Genomic DNA, 22,071 nt, shown 5'->3' with positions numbered 1-22,071 from the left:
AGGTTATTGCACTGCAGGTGACAAGATGTTTTTATGGGTTGGGACTAGAAGTGACCTTCATTTACCTTTCCCATATCTCATCATCTGGGATCCTGCCACATGACCCAGAGTAAGTGCAAGAGGCCTTGGCAAGCACTGAGAGCCTACCACAGAACAGGGCATTTCATTCAATCTTGTTTATCATAGTTGAAATATACCTGTAAGTTCTTACCATATTATTTGGAGAAAAATCAGTTTATTTATTTACTCAATTCATTCAACAAATGCTTTTGTGAGCACCTACTCGGCACTGTCCTAAGTTCTGTCTCTGTCATAAAAAGCAGGGGTAAAGCATTGTTCACATTACTTCCCTGCGCATCAACTCTTCATTGACTCTCCAGTCACATGGAGATATGTGCGAGGGGACAGAATTAGAGTAAGAGGGATGAGAAGCGTAACATGGACCAGATCATGTGGAGTTTTGTAGGACTTTGAATTTAACTTAAATGAAAGGCCTTAGAACATTCTGTGCAGAAGAGTGATATAATCTGACTTCCTTTTTTAAAAAATAATTCTGGCTGCTCTGTTGAGAATAAACATAAGGTGATGGGGTAGACATTGAGCTCTCTTAGGAAGTTACATAGTAATCCAAGTGAACAATGATTATAGTTCTGAGCCAGGGTAGAAGCATGGATCTGGTGAAAAGTAGTCTGATTCTTGATACATTTTGAAATGAAGGTATTTAATTTTGAATTAAATAATTAGAATTTGAAGACAAGTGAGACCTACGCTAAGTTAAGACAAAAAGGTCTTAACTTGAATTCTTAGGAGCGTGGAGTTGCAGCCAACTGAGGGGAGACAAGGCTTAATCATTTGAAATATTCCTAGATGGCTTCAAAAGGGCTCTAGAGAGTATTAGCCCCCTAAAGAATTCACCTCCAATGGATGCTTCCTTTCGAATTTCAAATAATAACAATGTTGATGAAAAAGTGTTTTTCCAAGATTTGAAGCTTAGCCCCAAGCATTCCCTACATTGACAAAATTTCACATAAAATCTAAGATCTATCTACCTAAAAATAAAACTAGTAAGAAAATCATGTAATTATCTTTTCTGAAAGCCAAGTCAGAAGAAATTAAGTGATATTAGATTATTTTGATGTGACATAATTCATTTAATTTTTGTTAGGGGCATGTTTGCTTTATGGGAACTACCTACGGAGCTCACTTACAGAAATAAACTGCTTGTGTATTATTGTTGTTGTTATTATTTATGTATTAGAAAGACATCAAGTAAGGTATGCCACTTTACTTTGGCAGTTTAATTTATCCACTGAGTATTAATTAGTAGATGAGGAAATGATAAAGATTCTCTCTTTGACCAAACTTTGGTCAAACTTGTCTGAGCTCTCTTTTTAACCAGACCTCAACTTTTGAGCTCCCATGTTAGTTTCTGCATTGTCCAATTTAGCAAGAATCTTCTCAGTTTAGCCAGAATTGTTCATCCTTGATATCTGATCAGGTTTCCTTCTTCCACAGTGCTTCCGGTGATATTTGATCACCCTGGTCTGCCTTCAGCAAGAATCCCATCAGATCTGTTGGCCAGGATGCCCTCTTACCTCAAATGTTACCTCTTAGTAATTTCTATCCATTAAGTCCCTCCCCTTAACTCAGCTCCTTGGCTATAAATTCCCACTTTTCCTTGTGGTATTCACAATTGAGCCCAATTTCTCTTTTCCACTATAAAATCCCATTGCGGTAGCCTTCCTGTGTAACTATTGTAATAGTCCTCTTTGAATAGTCTGCCTTACCATTCTGTAATGGGTGTAATGAATAAGTTTTTCTTTAATAAAGATCATATCTGAGCTGGATTTTGATGAAAGCAGGGAAGGAGGGAGAGTTTTTTTTAGGTATTTAGAACAAAATGCATAAATACAGGGATGTGAAAAAGGATGACTGATTCATGGAAATTATAAAATTTAGGGCTCATGAGAGCAGAGCAGTTTGGTTCAGGAGTGAGGAGTAGGAAACTGAACCTGGTGAAGTCTAGTAAGATTGATTGTAAAGTTATGCGTGGGGACAGGCGTGGTGGCTCACGCCTGTAATCTCAGCACTTTGGGAGACTGAGGCAGGTGGATCCCCTAAAGTCAGGAGTTTGAGACCAGCCTGGTTAACATGATAAAACCCTGTCTCTACTAAAAATACAAAGTAAGTCAGGCAAGGTGGTGGGTCTCTGTAATCCCAGTTACTCAGGAGACTGAGACAGCAGAATCACTTGAACCCAAGAGGCGGTGGGTGCAGTGAGCCGAGATTGCGCCACTGCACTCCAGTCTGGGTGACAGAGCAAAACTTTGTCAAAAAAAAAAAAAAAAAGTTATGCATGGGTAATTACATGGTACAATAAAAAGTTTCAATCTTAGCCTTTAGGTAAAATAAAGATAATGATGTTGAAAAATTTAAAAGAATTGAAAGAGCCCAATGGGAGGAAGATGGAAAGCAGAGATTAGACAAAGAAAAGTCATTAGAAAACTACTCACGGGGAAATACAATTGGGAACCAATTTAGCTCCTAGTAATCCTGGAGGACCAAGTTTTAAAACTAGAGCATATCTAACAGAGTTGATAAGCTGAAGTTATGAACAAGTATGTGGTTATATATTGTTTTGCTTATACAATGCCAAACTCAGCTTAATATGTTTTCTTATAAAGCAAAAAACAAGCAAACAACAACAACAAAAAACAGTGACCTCAGAAATATATCATACTATATAAAACCTAGTTAAAAATTCAGTTTGGAAGAGTCTTACTTGCCTTCATCTAACATTTGCTTTCTAGAATTTGCCTCTCCCAAGTAAACTTAATGTTTCATGGATAATCACACATTTTTTGATATCTAGTGGAGCAAGTACACTATTCAGGAAAGGATAGGCAGTAGACACATTCTTTTAAAAAAATAGAGATAGGGTTTTGCTGTGTCACCAAGGCTGAAATGCAGGGGAGCTATCATAGTTCACTCTAACTTCCAATTCCTGGGCTCACTCTAACCACTTTAACCTCCTAAGTAGGTGTGACTATAGACACATACCACTACACCCAGCTAATAAAAAAAAATTGTAGAGATAGGGTCTCACTATGTTGCCCAGGTTGCCCAAGCTAGAATACATTTGTAAAAGTCAATTTTATAGAAGTAATAGCTATATATGTCATAGTATGCATTAGAAAACTTCAATATAACAAAAAAGATGTGTCATCAAGGGGGAAGTAATCTATGAAATCCACATAACCAAAAAAGGATTAGTATCCACAATATTTTTAGATTTTTCTATAAGTTAATAAGCAATAGACAAGCAAACCAAGAGAAACACACACAAAAGACTGACAGGCAATTCACAGAACATAAAACTCAAGCGTTCATTGATCATATGTGAAAATATTTCAAACTCACCAATATTAGAATAGTGTTCATCTCCAAAGGTCAAAAAAGGAGTGGGATGGGATTGGAAAATATAAAGCAAAATACTATTTTATGTGTAATGTTTAATGTCTTTAAACAACAGCAGAGAAATACTGGAAAATGTCAACATATGGTTATAGTTAGTAGGTAGTAAGCATATACATGTTTGATTTGCTTTCTATATTTTCTTTTGTATTCCTGAAATTTTAAAAAATAATTTCAACATTTATTTTAGACTCATGAGGTACATATGTAGGTTTGTTACGTGAATATATTGTGTGATGCTGAGGTTTGGGGTACAACAGATCCCCTTACCCAGGTACTGAACATAGGACCCAACAGTTAGTTTTTTAAGCCTTCTCCCATTGCCAATAGGCCTAGTTTCCATTGTTCCCATCTTTATAAGCTCTCACTTATAAATGAGAATATGCAGTATTTAGTTTTCCTTTCCTGTGTTATTTTGTTTAGGATAATGGCCTCCAGATGTATCCATGTTGCTGCAAAGGACATTATTTCATTCTTTTTTTATGGCTACATAGTATGCTGTGGTATGTATATACCACATTTTCTTTATCCAGTCTACCGCGGATGGGCACCTAGATTGATTCCATGTCTTTGCTTTTGTGAATAGTGCTGTGATGAATACATGAGTGCATTTATCTTTTTGTAGAAAAACTGATCTTCTTTTGTATAGATTCTCAGTAATGGAATTGCTAGGTCAAATCGTAGTTCTGTTTTAAGTTTTTTGAGAAATCTCCATACGGATTTCCACAGTGGCTGAACACATTTATATTCCCACCAACAGTGTATAAGTATTCCCTTTTTTCTGCAGCCTTACCAGCATGTATTGTTTTTTGATGTTTTAATAATAGTCATTCTGCATGCTTATAGATGTGTAGAATCAATATTGTGAAAATGACCATACTGCCAACAGCAATCTATACATTCAATGCAATTCCCATCAAAATACCACCACAATTCTTCACAGAACTAGAAAAAACAGTCCTAAAATTCATACGGAACCAAAAAAGAGCCCACATAGCCAAAGCAAGACTAAGCAAAAGGAACAAATCTGGAGACATCACATTACCTAACTTAAAACTATACTGTAAGGCCATAGTCACCAAAACAGCATGGTACTGGTATAAAAACAGGCACATAGACCAATGGAAGAGAATAGAGAACACATAAATAAACCCACATACTTACAACCAACTGATCTTTAACAAAGCAAACAAAAACATAAAGTGGGGAAAGAATACCCTATTCAACAAATAGTGCTGGGATAATTGGTGAGCCACATGTAGGAAAATGAAACTGGATCTTCATCTCTCATCTTACACAAAAATATACTCAAGATAGATCAAGGAACTTAAATCTAAGACCTGAAACTATAAAAATTCTAGAAGATAACATCAGAAAAACCCTTCTAGACATTGGCTTACCCAGAGACTTAAAGGCCAAGAACCCAAAAACAAATGCAACAAAAACAAAGATAAATAGGTGGGATTTAATTAAACTAAAGAGCTTCTGCACAGCAAAAGGAACAGTCAGCAGAGTAAACAGTCAACCCACAGAGTGGAGAAAATCTTCACAATCTATACAACTGTCAAAGGACTAATATCCAGAATCTACAAGAAACTCAAACAAATTAGTAAGAAAAAATTATTATCAGAAAGTGGGTGAAGGACATGAATAGACAATTCTCAAAAGAAGATATACAAATGACCAACAAATAGATGAAAAAATGCTCAACATCACTAATGATCAGCAAAATACAAATCAAAACCACAATGCAATACCACATTACTACTGGAAGAATGGCCATAATAAAAACATTAAAAAAAAAAAAGATGTTGTCATGGATGCAGTGAAAACAGAATACTTCTACATTGCTAATGGAATGTAAACTAGTACAACCACTTTGGAAAACAGTGTGGAGATCCCTTAGAGAACTAAGAGTAGAACCACCATTTAATCCAGAAAACTCACTACTGGATATCTACCCAGAGGAAAAGAAGTCCATGCACAAAAAATATACTTGCACATGCAGGTTTGTACCAGCACAATTTACAATTCCAAAAATATGGAATCAGCCTAAATGCCCATAAATCAATGAGTGAATAAAGAAACTATGATATCTATATCTATATCTCCACATAATGGAATACTACTACTCAGCCATAAAAAGGAATGAACTAATGGCATTCACAGGAACCTAGATGGAACTGAAGACTATTATTCTAAGTGAAGTAATTCAGGAATAGAAAGCCAGACATTGTATGTTCTCACTCATAAGTGGGAGCTAAGCTATGAGGACGCAAAGGCATAAGAATGATACAATGGACTTTGAGGACTCTGGGGAAAGGGTCGGAGGGGTATGAGGGATAAAAGACTACAAATTGGGCTCAGTGTATACTGCTTGGGTGATGGGTGCACCAAAATCTTACAAATCACCACTAAAGAACTTACTTACATAACCAAATACCACTTGTTCCCCAAAAACCTATGGAAATAAAAATTTAAAATAATAAAATAAAAATAATAATAATAGCCATTACTACTGGTGTGAGATTGTATCTCATTGTGGTTTTGATTTAAATTGTGTTTTTGAAATATTTCTTAATAAATTAACACATAGGCCAGGTGTGGTGACTCATGCCTGTAATCCCAGCACTTTGGGAGGCTGAGGCGGGTGCATCACCTGAGGTCAGAAGTTCAAGACCAGCCTGGCTAACATGGAGAAACCCCGCATCTACTAAAAAAAAAAAAAAAAAAAATTAACTGGGCATGGTGGCTCATGTCTGTAATCCCAGCAACTGGGGAGCCTGAGGCAGAAGAACTGCTTGAACCCAGGAAGCAGAAGTTGCAGTGAGCTGAGATTGCGCCACTGCACTCCAGCCTGGGTGACAGAGTGAGACTCCTTCTCAAAAATTAAATAAATGAAATAAAATGATATGGGAGGCAGTGTGAGTTAGGGGAAGAACATAGAAACGGGAGTTGGAATCCTAATGTGTAGTCCCAAATCTTTCACCTACCCACTGTGTGACCTTGAGAAAATCTCTTCGTTCTTCTGAAACTGATTCTTCAGCTAAAACCTTAAACAATATGTGCCTTTACTACATAAAGTTATTGGAAGGAGTGAATTAGTTCATGTATGCGAAGGTGATATTCAAATGTGAAGAAAAGATATGGAAATTTTCAAATTTGCAGTTAATATGAAATTAAATGAACATACTTTTCTATTTACTCTCATGCTAAATGTATTGAAACAGATATTAGAAACAAAAGTGGGGATTATAAAAGACATACATATTTTCTTACCGGGTCTATTAGCTGGGAGTAGAGTTCATGGCAATTGTCAAAAATATACTTGTATGTAGAATCCAGGCAAGCCCTTACACAGTCTTTCACCACCATGCTTGCTTTTGGGGGGCTTTGCAGCTCCAGAACCTGACAGATAAAGACAGATGCTTATTTTCTCAAATGCAACAATAACACATTGTAATCTAGTATAAACTACTCAAATGTATATTCAATAAAGACTTTTAGTTGATTTTTCTATGTTCAGTAAGTGTCATCTTACCATGTGGTTTTAAATGTGTAAACATTTCAACTTTCTGATATAAAAACTTATTGAAAATGGTAATGGTTATAAACACTCAAATAAAAACACTTAACGTGACCAGTTAATAGTGTTCATGCATTCTTTGATTTCATTCCATTCCATCACTCAACAAATATTTATCTCTTCCTATATGTCAGATAATGGTGATACAGCAATGAACGATAGAAATAAAAATCCCTTTCCTCATGGGCTTAAGTTCAAGTAGATAATAAACAAAATAAATATATAAGATATATTACATGATGATGCATGTTGAAAAGTAAAACAGAAGAAGGATAGGAAGTGTTTCAATGGAATAGACCGAATACAATAAACAGCAATGGTAAACGAAGATGTAGGGTGAGAACAAGGGGAAACTACATATAGACGATTATAAGAATCTTAGCTTTTAGTGAGGTGGGAAGGAATTGGATAGTTTAAGCATAAGAGCAAAATGGCCTAATTTTAGCAAAATAACTATCTTTATAAGGCTCCCTTATGCTGCCTTAAAGTGGGCCATGAAAAAAATAGAAAGACCAATTATGAGAATAATGTTAAAATTTAGCCTAGAGAAGATGATGCTTGATCAAGGTGGTAGGATTATAAATTATTAGAAGAAATCATATTCCGGTAAATTTTAGAAAAAAAGAGCGAACAGGATTTCCTGACAGACTGGATGACTTGTGTGAGAACTGACTCCAGTTGTCCCCAGTATTTTAGCCTGAGCAACTGTTATAAGGGAGGTGACTTCAATTTAAATGGGAAAAACTGTGGATGGGAGCTCAGGAGCTCAATTCTGAACAGTTTAAGAAGCCTATTAGGCATATGCATGAATTTCAAGAAGGTATTTGGAAAAATGAATCTACAGTTGTGGAAAAGTTCTGGTTAGAGATATAAATTTGGAAATTATTATCTTACAGAAGAATGTAAAGAAACAACACTGGTTGAGTATGGATAGTGAAGAGAAGAGGTCCAAGAAATAAATCCGGTTAAATCTTACATAATTCTAAATCTGTGACAACAGACAAATGAGAAAGAATAAAGCAGTAGAGAGCCCCCACCCACCCCCACAAGAACTAATGGTATAGGCGGGAAATATAACATGCGATGTTGACAAATTATTTTTGGGAAGTGAGAGAGTAAAAGTCTGATTGCAGTGTGGTCAAAAACTAAGTACAGAGTTGAAGTTTTAATATTGTTAAAATGTCAGTTCTCTCCAGATTGATCTATAGATGAAATGAAATCTCAATTAAAATCCTAGAAAGAATGATAATCACCTATACAACTGTGAAAAATAAAGAAACGAGGTGGGATGCACATTATCTTTTTTTTTATGATTTGCTATGAGGTCACAGTAATCAAGATAGGATGGTAGTGGTGGATGTACAAACAATTGAACAGTATAGAGAGTTCAGAAATAGACCCATACATATATGGTCAATTTAATTTTTTATAATAATACCAAAAACAATTTAATGGAGAAAGGAAAATCTGTCTAATAAATGCTGCTGGAACTCTTAAACATAAATATGTAAAATGTTATCCTTGATTCACACTTTATACCTTATACCAAACAAAAACAACCACCAAAAAAATCCCCAAAATTCTAAATAAAACATATGCCCAAATATAAAAGGTAAAACCAATCTTTCAGAAGAAACACACCAAAAAACCTCTTTGTGATGTTGGTTTAACCAAGAGTATTATCCATAATTAGAAAAAAAAAATGATAAAGTAGACCAAAATTTAAAACTTGCTATATAATATATTTTTAAGACAATTAAAAGATAAGGTACAAACAAGGCAACAATAATAGCAAATCACATATCTGCCAAAAAAAAAATGTATCCAAAACATATAAAAACTCTCAAAACTCAAGACTATTGTATTCTTGAAAAATGCAAGAAAGTAGATTTTAAATATTCTCCTCACAAAAATGATAACTTTGTGAGGTAATGCATATGTTAATTAGCTAGATTTAGCCATCCTGCAATGTATATATATTTTAAAACAATATGTTGTACACAATAAATACATGCAATTTGATCTATCAATTTAAAATAATTAAAATTAAATTGCCCTTAATAGTAAGAAAGCCAGCTAACAAATATGGGTAAAAATTTCAACATTCTTCACAAAAGAAGATATTCAGATAGCAAGTCAACCCCCCAAAATTCTCAATATTATTAATTTTTAGACAAATAAAATTAATACATTAAGATAATGCAACATCACTTCTACTAGAATACATACATACATACATACATACATACAAACATACATACATAACATGGAAAATCCCAAGAGTTTTGCTAGAGGATGTAGAAGAATTGGGACTCTCACACGCTGCTGCTGAGGATTTAACCCAAGGAACATAAAAATGTATGTTTACAACTATAATCCCATGCTTATTTAAAATAGTTTTATTTGTAATAAACCAAAATTGGAAATAATTCAGATATCTGTCAGTGAGGGCAATGGATAAATTGGTAGTACATATATAACAAAGAATTACTACTTAGCAATTAACAGTAGTGGATTGTTGATACACTCAACACCAATGAATCTCTGTTGTGTTATGGTACATTGTGTACAATTTCATTTACATGATGTTCTAGGAAAGGCAAAGCTATAGGCAAAGAACAAATCAGTGGTTACCAGCATGTGGGAGAAGGGTTGACAACAATGGTGTAGCACAAGGGAGTTGAGTAGGCTCATGGAACTGTTCTATATCTTATTGCTCTGGTGGTTATATAACTACACATTTATCAAAACTAATAGGACTGTGCAACAAAAGAGTGATTTTTACTCTCTGCAATGAGAAAAAAGGATAACAGGAGAAGAAAATTTGTTCAAAGGATAATATAAGGAAATTAACTGGAAGGAAATGTATGGATGACTATTTCAAGGAGTTTTGCTATTAAGGGAAATGAACTGGGGTAGTAGCTATAGAAGAAAGTGAAACCAAGTGGTATTTTGAAGACTGTAAAATCAATAGCACGTACATAGGGGAAAGCTGACAATTCAGGAAAATGGAGAGGATTGCTGGACCAGTATTTTAGTGCACAAGAGAAGACAAAATCAATTGCACAAGTAGAAGAGACCACATTTTCTAAGAAAACAGATGGCTCATCAATAGTAAAAAAGAAAGAATATGTGGACACATACAAGGAAGTACCTACTGGGGTAGGTGGTGAGAGTGTGTGATTGGAGCTTGAGGATGCTCCTCTTTCTTTCCTCCTATTTTTTTTTCATTGAAATAGGAAGCGAAGTCATCAGCTGGTAGTGAGGGTTGGGGAAGAGTAGTTACAAGTTTAAGGAGATAGTGTTTTTAATCAAGGAGGCATGGCAGATGGGTAGCACTGTGCTGGCACGCCCCACCCTCACTCCCATTCCTCACTCCTCAGTGTCAATGGCAGATGTCACCTGTCAATCTAAGTCAACTTGATTGGGTCTCGCCATCATTATCTGCACATTGTTCCAGTAGCTACTGACAGTAGATTAGAATTGATGTAAATTATATTTATCCTAGTCACCTAGTTAGCCTGATTTTAAACCAAATGAATTTTAATTCAACTTTAAAGAATCTAAATGAGCACTGATATAGTATGGTTTCCCTTCGTGTCTCTCTTTCATTACAAAATGCCACTTTTAGAGGTTCTAGTGAAAAAAATTATGGGCAAATGCAAAGAAAAAAAATTGTCTCTATTTAGGAATTTTCTGAATAAGCATCGTAATACTCTCTTTCAAAGAGCATGTATTTTAGCCCATAGCCTGGCAAGTAGTTTCTGAAAATGCTTTACATAAGTTGCACTGCAGGCCAGAACTATGACTGCAGAGAACTTGCAATTAAAGCAGAAATGATATATCTAAGAAATGCCTGGTTTGTAGGGCCTAGCCAATGATACCAATAGATAGGTGATCAAATATATTCCTACACAGACATTCCTAGTGCTGAAAATGGAAGTTGCCACAATTGTGGTAAACTTAAAAGAGTCAGCCACTTTCTTGTAGCAAAAAAGTCAGCAAAACATCTAAGTTAAAACTAAAATTAGAAGTGAACTCCATTTCAATTTAACATTCTTTGGAAATTTTTTAAGTGCCACATCCACTTACTAGAGAGCTTTATCTAAGACGGATTTAACTGAGAACTAAATTAGAGCCAAATGTATCAGAGTATTTTAAATGTCTAGGATAACCTCTTCTTCACTATACCTTATATTGGAAGATTCATTGAGTTCAGTCAAAGATAGTACAGCCTAATCCATGGGGTTGACACAGTACTTGATCAAGAGGAGGGTAAAGCAAGACTTTACCAGGGGATGAATGTATTCTATGTCACACCAAAACAGTGACAGAAATAAAATGAGATACCTTCATCCTAAAAAAGGTGATACTTGTTAGCAGGTCAACAGTTGATTTCAGGTCTTGCAGTCTTTCAGTATTGCTTGCAGGAAAGTTTTCCTGGTTAATCAGGAAACAGAAAATGGATAAGGTCGTCAGTAGTAAATCTCCAGTGGGAAAATAAACTAAAATTAGCTTCTCATAAAAGAAAATGGAAAGTAAACTGTATACAATTTTAAAAATACCCCTGAAGTATTCTTAAAACATTTTTATCATAAAACATTATAGAATATAAACAATTTGGAAATATTATATTTTTATACTTTTGGAAAGCTGCACTCTTCTATTTATAGTTACAATGCAATAAATGCAAAACAATATCATTATTAAAATGTTATGATGTTATTAATGCTTGCTTCTAAAATAGTCTTGCTACTAAAAGGAAGAAGTGTAGCATACATAGGAAAAATTTTTCATGATTTTCTCAAGATAAGTATTTTTATAAAAAATACTTCAGAAATTATACATGTGCTGCATTTACTTTTAGTCACAAAAAACTTTAAAAGTTAAAAAAATAAGTTTGCATCATATAGTCTTTCCTGAAACACTATGGATTTTAACAAAAGGTTTCTTTTAGCAAGGTTTGATGAGAAGTATCATTTGAAAATACAGATGTTCATAATTTGAAGGAATGAAAAGTTATAATTATGAAATGTTTGAACTAAGAAAGAATTTTTACTTTGGTCAATTTCACATATTAACATGCTTTTCTAAAGAGCCATTAGGAAACCCACAGCTAATTACGAGATATTCATGAACTTGAACAGGGTTAGTGTGCCTATGATGAGGTGACTTCAGGCCCTTGTTGCCCCCAAAAATCTCTCCCAATAGCTTAATGGTTGTCCTCTTCTCATTATGTTGGCCCCAGACCCAACATGAAATGACCAATATGAAATAATACCAAATTAAATTTGGTATTATAACTTCCATAAATATGCAATTAAAGTATCTGTCAATAAGAGACTAATAAAAAATGAATGCATGGGAGATAGATAAGTTCAAATAAGAAAAGATGTATAGGATAAATTGTTAAAGAATGTAAGATATAAGAGCATGTATTAGTTATCATCATAGACATTTTGTAACTAAAATTTGTAACTAAATTTTTGTAACTAAAATATTTTGTAACTAAAATTATATGTGTGTATATTTATCACATATATACATGAATATATGTGTGGTATGTGTATGTGTTTCCCCAGGAGGTGATATGTAGAATTGTTGACAATGAATTCTGTACAACTTTGCAAGAGCACATGGTACTCTTGGTACCCTAATCCAGGAGGAAAGAGAATGAAGCAGTAAATTAAGTAGGAAGCTCAGAAATTGAGGAAGTATCAGCGGAATATTTCACTAACAAACGATGAGCTTTCAGAATGAGGACTGGGCCATAGTCTACTTCATGAATTAGCTGAGGGTCATTGAATCTGATGGCTATTTTAGAAATTACAAAATTAAAGCTGCATGTGCGCGCACACACACACACAGAGTATTGTTGTAGTCTACGTAGGGTAAAGAATCTGAACAACCAAGGAGACCTAATGGATTATTTCTAAGGGTGACAGCACCTGAGATCAATATTTTTATTTTTCTATTCCATGATGGGTGATTTTTATATAGCAAGAAATTATCTAAACCAAACACAGCAGTTTTCTTTTATGCAAGTAAATTTCTACATACCCTATACTTTGACAGATCAATCCTCAGAGAGTTATGCAACTGGTCCAGTAGTTTTATGAATTTTTCCCTCTGTACAAAGCAAACACAAAATAGGAGAATGGAAATAAATGACCACTCTAGAGGCCTCATAATAATTCTGAGTTTTGCCTCTATTTTATAGAAAGGAAGGATCAGATATATTAATGACTTGTCCAAGATCATAAAGTTACTATGTGGCATAGCAGTGATTCAAACTCAGGTCTCCTTGATACCAAATTCATGTTCTTTTCAATAAGTCATACTTCCTCTCTATGATGAATGAGAAATGTGTAATTGTTCTAACAAAGTATCTAGAGACTTGCATTTGGTAGAAAGAGATCAGACAAATAAATTGCCAGTACATTTCTCTATGTGTAATAATTCACAACAATACAATGTATCAGCAAAAGAAAATGCAACCCATTCTTGTTTTTATTCCTGTACTTCATGCCCCTTCTCCAGACAATATATTACAGTTTTTTACACTTCTCCCTCCTACGGAAGTGGGAGCAGGTGTTGTTTTTGTCAAAACCAATTTCAAAAAAATTTTCTTTTTGGAAGCAAATGTAGACTTTATAATCTGAAAGGATCAATTGCTTTTAAAGGCTGTGTATGATTTAGTGCTAAAATTAGTATAAAAATGCAGCCAAAAAACTGCCGTTGCTTCCACTTGATGCAGTATCAGTGTTGAACTGTCCTCTTCACAGAAGTATTTGAAGATGGTGAGAATAAAGAGTTTTTCTCTTATTAAGTGTATGGTTAAAGTTGGATGGATTAAATAAAAACAAAATCAAAACACAAAAGTCACACATGCAAACCTTAGAGGTAGACACTCCACTATTCTGAATTGCAGTTTTCTCATCAAAAATAAAAAAAAAAAAATGGGAGAGGTAAGATTAAATGACATGAAACATCCCTGCCAACATTAATATTCTGTAAACACCAAATTGCACTTTGGAGGATATTGACAAAAATGAAAACTTTTCCCAGTAGTTTCACATAGGAGGTGGATATATGGGGTATATAAGTCACTGATCTTGATGGAGTGAGCTGAATATTAACAGGAGGTGGTAAATTGTTCCTAAGCTGAAACTCCAGTTTTCTGAATGAACTGCCATCATCAGATTTATACATCAGTGAAGAAAGTTTGAGTATCATCTCTGTGTTAACCTCTGTGGAGGCAATAGAGGAGCCTGAGAAATGAGTCCTGCCTTCCAAAAGCGTGTAATCTTGTTAGGCAGGTTAAGACCCTTTATCCCAACAAAGCTACAGAAAATACAGATGAGTTGAACGTCTTAGATCTTTCTCTACCACTCTCCATTATACCTTCCCAGGGGATGAGGCAAGCTATGCAGTCCTTTCTTAATTCTCCAACTTCCATGCATTTGGGTTGGTGGCCCTCAATCCAGATAGAAAAAGAGAAGAACCACTAAAATAATTAGTTTAGGCCACAGTAAAGTTAATCATTCAGATGGTTAAAGTGAGGGTGATTCGTACCACATCTCTAGATGCCTCATCTTATCTCTGATTGGCACAAATCATCAAGACGGTTGAAGTGACTGATCAACCATACTATGGCCCAAATCATTGGCCCTCATACTCACTGGGGCAAATGGTGCTGGTTGTCTGCCCAATATCCATTCTTCCACTGCTTCTTACTAAAAGAATATCATAAGTCAAATGTGCCCATATGAAATGCTCACCTTCTCAGAGCTTCAACTTCATGAAATCAGGCTTCAAGCACAATTGCTTCACTGACTGATGACCTCCTACTTGCCAAATTCAGTGGGTTAATTTAATTCTCCATTTTTCTTGAACTCTCTATGACAGTTAATGATATTATGTACTACTCCTTTCCCAAAATCGTTTACCTTATCTTTCACACTATCACTTTTTTTTTAGAGACAGGGTCTCATTCTGTCTCCCAGGCTAGAGTGCAGTGGTGAGATAAAATCACATTAAAAAAAAATCATTGTCATCCAATTGGTCTAGCCAGTTTCCTGGATAAACTTTGCTTGCATCTCTTCTCTACACCCAAGGGTTCTGTCCTTTTCACTTTATTTTTGCACATGTTTCATCTACATCATGATTTCAAATAAGATTCATACATGAAAAGGTCTAAATGTGTAATGGTTTTCTTAAAGACTTGTTTTACAATTCTCATAGGTAAGAAAGCTTTTTACACTGGTTTATTTTTTGGAGTCTCAAAATGTGTGGGTTATGTACCTTTGAAAAGGATCAAGAAGGGAGCATATAATTGTTATTGAGTCCCAGATGACAGAATCAGCTTTAATAGTTAGGTGAATAAAAACCCGAGGCTCCAATGTAGAGGCAGGATATATACTTCAGTATATTTTACTCATCCAATGGCATTATTTTCAATAGCTAGAAAAATATAGTCAAATTTACATACCAAATCACCAACTTTTCATGATGTAGTTTGAAGAAACATTTCTCTTTCTTTTGGTCCTATTCTATAATAAGTTATTGGATTTACAAAATGAAGTTTGTTATAACTACATTGCCACTGAAATACTAAAATGTGCTGAAATCAATCTGCTCTCTCTTCTTTGGGGCAGCAGGAAGAAAAGGAGCATGTTATCTAATTTTCCTCCAGGTAGTTTTTATGGTGGATATTAATCACTTAAACACATCTTTCTCAGAGGGAGAAAGGCTCAGTGTTCCACGATGTTGACTTATTCTTCACAATATACACAGACAGAATATTAGAAGCAAAACAATTTCATAGCACAGAATGTTTTACATCATAGGTAAAAATCCCAAGACAACATGTGCTGTTACTAAGATGAGGGTTTTATAACAAAACTGTTCTATGGTCTGGTATTTGGTAACAACAGGATTTCGTTGAGCTGGTTAGGGAACGTTCTTTGGTTCCAGCTTCTGTAAGAGTCAATCTGTCTAACAAAAGTAGCTGATACTGTAGGTTACACTGTAGGTAAGGCAGGAAAGACAAAATCCTCATATTTTATGCAATGACACTTTTAACTTTTATCAACTGGCTTGCCATCTTGTATCACATTTTATCATTATTTTAAATTTGAGAAACATGTTAAAGTAAGAATTACCTTTTTCACTGAACGTGTTGAGGAACTGAGGCTTTTATGACTAAACTGACTTGCTAAATTTCAATAAAAACAGAAACTCTGTAACTCCTAATCCAAAGAGTAGTCTCCTTTACTGGCATTTTATTTGATTTGGCATTAAATAGCAATTTTAGTTTCCTTTGATTATTCTAATTCACTTCACACACCTCACATGCATTTCTCTCTTAGAGGAAAAGGACAGAAATAGAGTAAACCCAGGAGCACATCTTTTTCCCTACTGTTTTTTCACCCTTTTATTTGCTGTGACTCAACTGTTTCTTTTCTATGACACATAACTCAAAATTTGAGTTCTAAACAATATACTCTGTAACAAAAATATATTCAGTGAACTAAATTGGAAGTACAGTGGAAACAATATGATGCCATGAAAAATCACTTTCCCACAATTGATCTTAGTTTCCTCCATGAAAAAAAGAGAACAAAAAACCTGTCTCACAGGATTACTGAACAGTGCTACTGCCTACCCATTTGCCCTGACCAAAAACCTGGGAATATTTCCAGGCATCTTCTTCTTCCCTCCCTGTCCATGTCCCCAAACATACCAAATGCTATTGAGGCTGTTGATTTTATGCCCTGAAAAACTTTGGTATCTATCATCTGTTCTCCATCTCCACTAATTTTTAATTTTGACTCTTACCACTTCACTAGAAATACTCTTAATTTACATCCTATTTCCAGTCTTGCCAATTTCAGTTACAGTATACTTGTAGAGAAAGTTACAATGATGGATGCAACAGATGAATTCTTGGGGCTCCTTTGATTCCCTGAATTTCTACTTTTCTTTTTTTTTCTTTTTTTTCTTTTTTATGAGACAGAGTCTTGCTCTGTCGCCCAGGCTGGAGTGCAGTGGCGCAGTCTCAGTTCGCTGCAAGCTCCGCCTCCCAGGTTCACTCCATTCTCCTGCCTCAGGCTCCCGAGTAGCTGGGACTACAGGTGTCTGCCACCACACCTGGCTAATTTTTTACATTTTTCGTAGAGACGGGGTTTCACTGTGTTAGCCAGGATGGTCTTGATCACCTGACCTCGTGATCCACCCGCCTCGGCCTCCCAAAGTGCTGGGATTCCAGGCATGAGCCACTGCGCCCAGCCTGAATTTCTACTTTTCAATGCATTCTTGATGTCTTTGCATATGTCAGATGGACGGCCTTAATTAGGCACATATTGTTTTTCTTAGGCTCCTTAAACACCTACTATGTTTTACTTAGAGGATGTGCCACTATCCATCAGTACCAGAAGGAACCAATAGGAAGTGCAAATGGAGCCTAATATGTTCCAGAGAAGGCAGCCAAACTCACACTGACTAGGGAACTGTATCTACAAGACAGTGAATCTGAAATATTGAATACCAAATTCGCATACGTTGAGAATTCCCTATAAAGTCCCAGCATTCTCTTATAAAATGTATGTTTTTCCCTCATTGGAAAAGATCCTTTAAGATATGAAGATTCAATCTAATGAAAATTCCTATTGAATGTCAAAGTTAATTTACTAAAAAGTTTTCAAATGAACTTTGAGCTGGAGCCCATTATGCTATTCCCTAAAATGTCCTTTCTGCGGTAAGATTCCAAGAATATCTTAAGTTCAAAGTCTCTCGAAATGTAAGTCCCATAAGCTACTAGGAATTTTAAAGTTTAAAAGATTATACTTACACCAAAGTTGGTAGCAGCAAATCGATCTGAAGCAGAAACCTGTACATTTGTTGAAATTGTTGTGTGAGCATAAAAAGCATTTATATTAGCCAGCAAGGTGCTCATGACAGCAGGGACACCAGGGCACATGTATTTAGAAGACAGACATGAAAAGTGCCTGCAAGACAAAAAACATAATGTGCTTTTTAAACAGAAATTAATTAAGTCATGCAACAACGGAGCTTCTGACATCAGCAATTAAGTAATTCCACAGCTACATCTATGAAAAGGAGAGAAAACTGCACAATCTCTAATTGAAAGAAAAACAATTTCGGCCTTTTGAAAATTTCTAATTTGCAAATGTAAAGTGGCTTAATTAGAGTGTAATTTGCCCTTTTCGCCCATGGACGCTGCCGAGAAAGCATCGTTAAAGTCTCCCTTGCCACTGTTGTCATGTCGAAGTCAGAGTTTTCGAAAGAGCCTGAACAGCTGCAGAAGCTCTGCATCAGAGGGCTGAGCTTTGAAAAAAAGTTAATGAGAGTCTGAGGAGTGATGGGGAACACTCACAGGCTGTGTGGTAATGAGACACCCAAACACCCAACGCTCCGGGGACTTTGAGTTTGTCACATATGCCACTGCGGAGGAGGTGGATGTAGCCATGAACGCAAGGCCACAAAGGAAGAGTTGTGGAAACAAAGAGAGCTGTCTCAAGGGAAGATTCTCAAAGACCAGGTAACCAACCAGGTAACCACTTAACTTTGAAAAAGATCTTTGTGGATGGCATTAAAGAAGACACTGAGGGACAGCACTCAAGAGATTATTTTGAACAGTACAGGGAAATTGAAGTGATTGAAATAATAACTGAGACAGGGGCGAGAAAAGGGGTTTTGCTTTTGTAACCTTTGATGACCATGACTCCATAAATAAGGCTGTCGTTCAGAAATACCTTACTGTGAATGGCCACAGTAAGGTAATTGTTGTTACCAGGGCTTTTCTTACCTTCACATTTTCTTACTGTGAAGTAAGAAAAGCCCTGTCAGAGCAAGAGATGGCTAGTGTCTCACCCAGTCGAAGAGGTCAAAGGGGTCCTAAAAGCTTTGGTGGTGGTCACGGAGGTGGTTTCGGAGGAATAACAACTTTGGTCATGGAGGAAACTTTAGTGGTTGTATGGCTTTTTTGGCATCTGTGGTGGTAGTGGATATGGTGGCAGTGGGGATGACTATCATGGATTTGGTAAGAATGGAAGCAGTTTCAGAAGTAGTGGAAGCTACAACAATTTTGGCAATGATAAGAGTCAATCTTCACATTTTGGATGAATGAAGGGTGGAAACTTTGGAGGCGGAAGCTCTGGCTCCTGTGGTCATGGAGGCCAATACTCTGCCAACCAGGAAACCAAGGTGGCCATGGTGGTTCCAGTAGCAGCAGTAGCTATGGCAGTGGCAGAAGATCTTAATTAGCAGGAGAAGACAGCCAGTGAACTGACAAGGAAGCTACAGGTTACAATGCAGTTGTGAATTCAGCCAGGCACGGTGGTGACAGGACCTTGCTGCTGTCAGAGAAGATGGGTTTTAGACAATACTCATGTATATGGGACAAAACCTCAAGGATTATATTTGTGACTAATTGTATAACAGGTTATTTTAGTTTCTGTTTTGTATAAAGCATTCTAGTGAACGTTTTTAATGCACATTTTTTTGCACCCTCGATGTTGATTGCCAAATGTAATAGTTTGATCATAATGTGGAATAAATGTGTCTTAAAAAATATAATGTAATTTGCCACAAAGAAGTGTAAACTCAACTTTGAATATTGCATGTACACACCAAAAGTACAATTTCCGTGGAATTTAGCACCATCAGAAAGCAACTGTGCAGGAGTCTCCCTACTTCCTCATTCCCGCTTCGACTTATTTTGGTTCCTAAAATGCTATATTTTAACCAAAATGTTCTTTTGCATTTGCATGCCTCTCACAGTTGTAAAGTAGCAAGACATCCTCCTCTCATTATACATTGAATGAATAAGTCAGTTTAACCTCTGACTTGAGTCCAGTTTGTATGATTTTTTCAGAAAGAAATATCTTCCGTAAGCAATTCTCTTTTCTAAGCACTTTGTTAGACAAGATTTAATTAGGCAAATAGATGAATAGTGAGAACAGATTGAATAATACCAGCTTTATGCTTAAAGATCATTTCTTTTAAACCTTGAATAATGGTATCATTTACACCCATCAGAAGCATCAAGGATCCAATTTTGTTATTTCTCTCAAGGAAACCTGTTTCATTTGAACTACAACAAAATACTTGAAAATAGAAAGCACAGCTTATGAAAAAAGTGAAAGATAAAATATACATGGAGGAAAGAAAATTTCACTATATAATGTGATGCTATGTTGCTCTCATATCTTACTATGCCACCAAGGAATCTAGACATTTCTGAATTTTGTATTATTGAACACATACATAAATAGCTGCCCTGAGTGGCACTCTCACAAAAAATAAATGATGATCCTGAAAACCGTGGCTTTTCTTAGATCTTAACCAGGCACCTTGCTACCCACTTTGTCATAACACTGATGAACAAAAAAGGCTAAATCTTTAAAGGTGCGTCTTTAAGAATCACAAATAAAAATTTATGCTATGAGAGTTACATGATTTGTGCAACTTAACCTTGGATTTAGATTATTAATGACTTTAAGGAAATGATAAGTGTTATGACTCTATTATATACTGAATTGATTATGATTAATATTTATTAAGAATTCACAAACAGTGTCATTTATTTAACCAAAAAATTAGTTAAAAACAGAAATTAAAAATTCTTAGAGCTCTGCTATCGCATTTCTTTTTTTTTTTCCCACACTCCCATGTGTATTGAGGCAAAACAGTCAAGGAATAGAATCAACCTAAGTATCTATCAATAGATGAATGAATAAAGAAAATATGGTTATATACACAAGAGAATACTGTTCAGTCATAAAAAGAAGGAAATCCTGCCATTTTCAACAACATGGATGAACCTGGAGGACATTATGTGAAATAAGTCAGACACAGAAAGACAAATACAGCATGATCTCACTCATATGCACAATCTGAAAAGTTGAAGTCAGAGAAGTAGAGAGTTGAAAGATGGTTACTAGAGGTTGGAGCAGTTAGCAGGTGCAGGGTTGGGAAGATCCTCGTCAAAGGATAGAACATTTTATTTAAATGGTGGGATAAGTTCTAAAGATCTATTTTACAGAATGGTGACTATAGTTAATGATGACATATTGTATTTGTGAAAAATGCTAGGAGAATGGATGCTAAACGTTCTCCCACAAAAATGATAACTATGTGAGATGTGCATATGTTAATCAGCTAGATTTAATCATCCCACAGTGTATATGTTCTTCAAGGCATCATATTGTACATGATAAATATGTATAATTTTATCTGTCAGTTTTTAAAAAAACTAAATAAATTTGAAAGAAAATGACACAATTATTGAACATTGCTCACTACTTAAAAGTCATATGAGGGAAAAGCAAATGCAATATGGGAAGATTAGAAGTATCAAAAACCACCCTTTGCGTAATTTGAGATGGTTAAGCAAAATTCAGGAAACATCATGTAAATAAGTGCAGTCTTGAGTTATATAGTTTTATACAATCTTTGCTACACATTTATCATTAATGCTAACATGTTGTTCACAGAAAAATTAGAAAACAGTAACATCAAACTTACATTCACACTTTAAACTTCTCTTTTAAAAATAACTTCAATGGATAGTCAGATAGTAATTATAATACATTCATCTATGAAAATTGATTAGAATTAGTATTAGAATTTATTCTAAGAGTTTTCTAGTATTTAACCATTTTTTTTTTTTCCTATTAAAGCCATCTGGTCAGAGTACTGTTTCTTCATTGGCTATGTACTTACTGTATTCCTGGCACTCTTCTTAATGGTAAGGATCTGGAGTTGATTAAAACATAGTCTTGATGTAATAAAATGCATACTCCTAATTAACAAGCACATACCTCAAATCCTAATTTTGTTGTACAGAGGAAAGTGCAATCACAGAGGCAGCCAAAAGGTTTGGGTGGGCCGTAGGGTAGAGGAGCAGGCCTGGAGGTGCAGGGCAATCCTCCAAAGGCCGAACTGAGTCCCATAGTGGTGAAGAGAGGAGAAGTCAGAGGGAAACA

General features: G+C 35.4%; 1 protein-coding gene across 1 annotated transcript in view; it reads right to left on the bottom strand.

Moving 5' to 3' along the window:
• UNC13C (unc-13 homolog C) overlaps positions 1 to 22,071 on the bottom strand; it is a 649,809-nt gene that overhangs the window by 292,268 nt on the left and 335,470 nt on the right. Inside the window, exons 13-16 of the mRNA XM_015452851.3 lie at positions 17,913 to 18,069; positions 13,121 to 13,189; positions 11,411 to 11,500; positions 6,754 to 6,882 (exon numbers count right to left, since the gene is read on the bottom strand). Coding sequence (XP_015308337.3) covers positions 6,754 to 6,882; positions 11,411 to 11,500; positions 13,121 to 13,189; positions 17,913 to 18,069 — 445 coding nt within the window. The remainder of the gene's footprint in view (positions 1 to 6,753; positions 6,883 to 11,410; positions 11,501 to 13,120; positions 13,190 to 17,912; positions 18,070 to 22,071) is intronic.

Source organism: Macaca fascicularis, chromosome 7 (genome assembly GCF_037993035.2).
Source record: "Macaca fascicularis isolate 582-1 chromosome 7, T2T-MFA8v1.1".
Lineage (NCBI taxonomy): Eukaryota > Metazoa > Chordata > Mammalia > Primates > Cercopithecidae > Macaca > Macaca fascicularis.
Note: the sequence above shows the minus strand (reverse complement) of the source record. Positions and strands in the feature narration are given on the sequence as shown.